We start from the raw sequence: 1,684 nt of genomic DNA, 5'->3' as shown, positions 1-1,684 counted from the left end.
CCGCCCCCCCTTATTTCCCCAGTAGAATTTAAACACTTTTCTACCCTCACACCTAGATGAAACCCTTCGGGAGAATTGAGAAACTGTCCAGGGAGCCAGAGACTGGGCAAAGCACACCTGTGAACGCCGAAACCCTCCCAAAGAGGGCAACAGCCCCCGAACCGCGCACACCCGCGCGGGGGTTTGGATCCTGCTAGAAAGAAGGAGACAAAAGGAGCAATAAATACGTGTGTGATCCTTTCTTAGCGATTTGGAGCCCAAAGGAAAAACGCAAATTGGAAGCAGTATTGGGCATGCGATGCCCCCCCGCCCCCATTTTATCAGGGTCTGATCCGGGCTGATCATTTGCTTTGAGTGTAAGGGCTGATTTTTTATTAGCATGGTCTCAGGCACCTCTCTAATCTTCTCCGAGAGCCCAGCTGAGGAATGGAAAAACTCAGGAATAAATAACTCCATTTACACACTAAACTCTCTTCGATCGAGCAAACAGTGAAATTAGCCAAATAACTTTATTCCCCACCCCACCCGTTTCGGGAGGAGAAGGTTGTTTTAAAGGCGTTGGTGACGGGGACCTGAGGTGTGTGGTTTTTTTTTTTTTTGTTTTTTTTTTTTTTTCCCCCCAGGGGTATGTATGTTTAAAGAGATGCTGAAGAGATTTCTGAGTTCACGGGGAAGAAGGAAAGGTTGGTTTGGGCACCGGCAGCGCGCCTGGCAGGTATTTTAATGACCGTCCCTTCCTTTGAACACTTTCAATTTCTCTGCTTTTTTTTTTTTTTTATCCGGAATATCTTCCCCAGACCAAGCATGATTTCAGTTGTAATTCTGGCGTGTTTGTGATCACTTCTGAGGTAAATTGAGAAGTAAGCTGCGCAAAAGGAGGAAATCGCCCCTGGGGTGCTTTGTTTACTTTGGTTTGTAAAATCCTGCTAGGAGATGGTTTCCTCAGTGTGTGGCAAGTGTTTCTTCAAGAAATTCATCAGCCCTTCTACAATTACTTCGAGCTTCGAGGGAAGAGAGCTGCCATCACTTTCTCACATCCCAAGGTGTTGCATGGAAGAGAGAAGAAAAGGCTGGAGCATTTAATTATAATGGGCGGTGGGGTGGGGGGAACGGAGGCTGCAGAAAGCCGTCCCAAGCCCGTACCTGGGGGGAAAAAAAAACCCCTACAGGGGTGTGTTTGGGAGACGTGTGCCATTTAGAGATGGGGAAAAGTACCCCATCTTGTGCAGTAATTAGTCTGAACAATAAACATAATTGGAATAAAATCAGTTGGAAATTCCTGCGTTTTTAATTACGTTTCATTTTGTGGTAAGCCGTAAAATTATGAATGCCTCTCAATTAAACACTATCCACTTGTAAAGCATTTAACAACAATTATTCCTTAATCAGTTGGAATGTTAGCCACAAATGATGCTGTTAAACATCAAAGGGACGCCTTAGACGTTACCTTTTAGTCATAAGTAAGAGGATTAATTTCTATAATTAGAGAGGATAAATATGTGCATAAATACATCTGATTTTTTTCACGCGTTCTCATCCTACCCGCGAGAGGCGAGGATCTCGGGCATCGCCTGCGCTCCCGGCTCTCCCCCGCCTCGGCGGAGGCGACCCGGGGCGCAGCGGGGTGCGAAGCCCCCTCCCGCCAGCGAGGCCCGATCCTGCGCGCCGCTCCGCGCCGCTCCGC

General features: G+C 47.3%; 1 protein-coding gene across 1 annotated transcript in view; it reads right to left on the bottom strand.

The window, feature by feature from the left end:
• Positions 1-1,568, bottom strand: part of MEIS2 (Meis homeobox 2) — a 180,289-nt gene extending 178,721 nt beyond the window's left edge. Inside the window, exon 1 of the mRNA XM_010574286.1 lies at positions 1,543-1,568. Coding sequence (XP_010572588.1) covers positions 1,543-1,568 — 26 coding nt within the window. The remainder of the gene's footprint in view (positions 1-1,542) is intronic.
• Between the last annotated feature and the right edge of the window lie 116 nt (positions 1,569-1,684).

The sequence above is a fragment of the Haliaeetus leucocephalus genome, unplaced genomic scaffold (genome assembly GCF_000737465.1).
Source record: "Haliaeetus leucocephalus isolate CR32 unplaced genomic scaffold, Haliaeetus_leucocephalus-4.0 Scaffold417, whole genome shotgun sequence".
NCBI classification, from domain to species: Eukaryota; Metazoa; Chordata; class Aves; order Accipitriformes; family Accipitridae; genus Haliaeetus; species Haliaeetus leucocephalus.
This window is presented reverse-complemented; position numbering and strand designations above follow the sequence as displayed.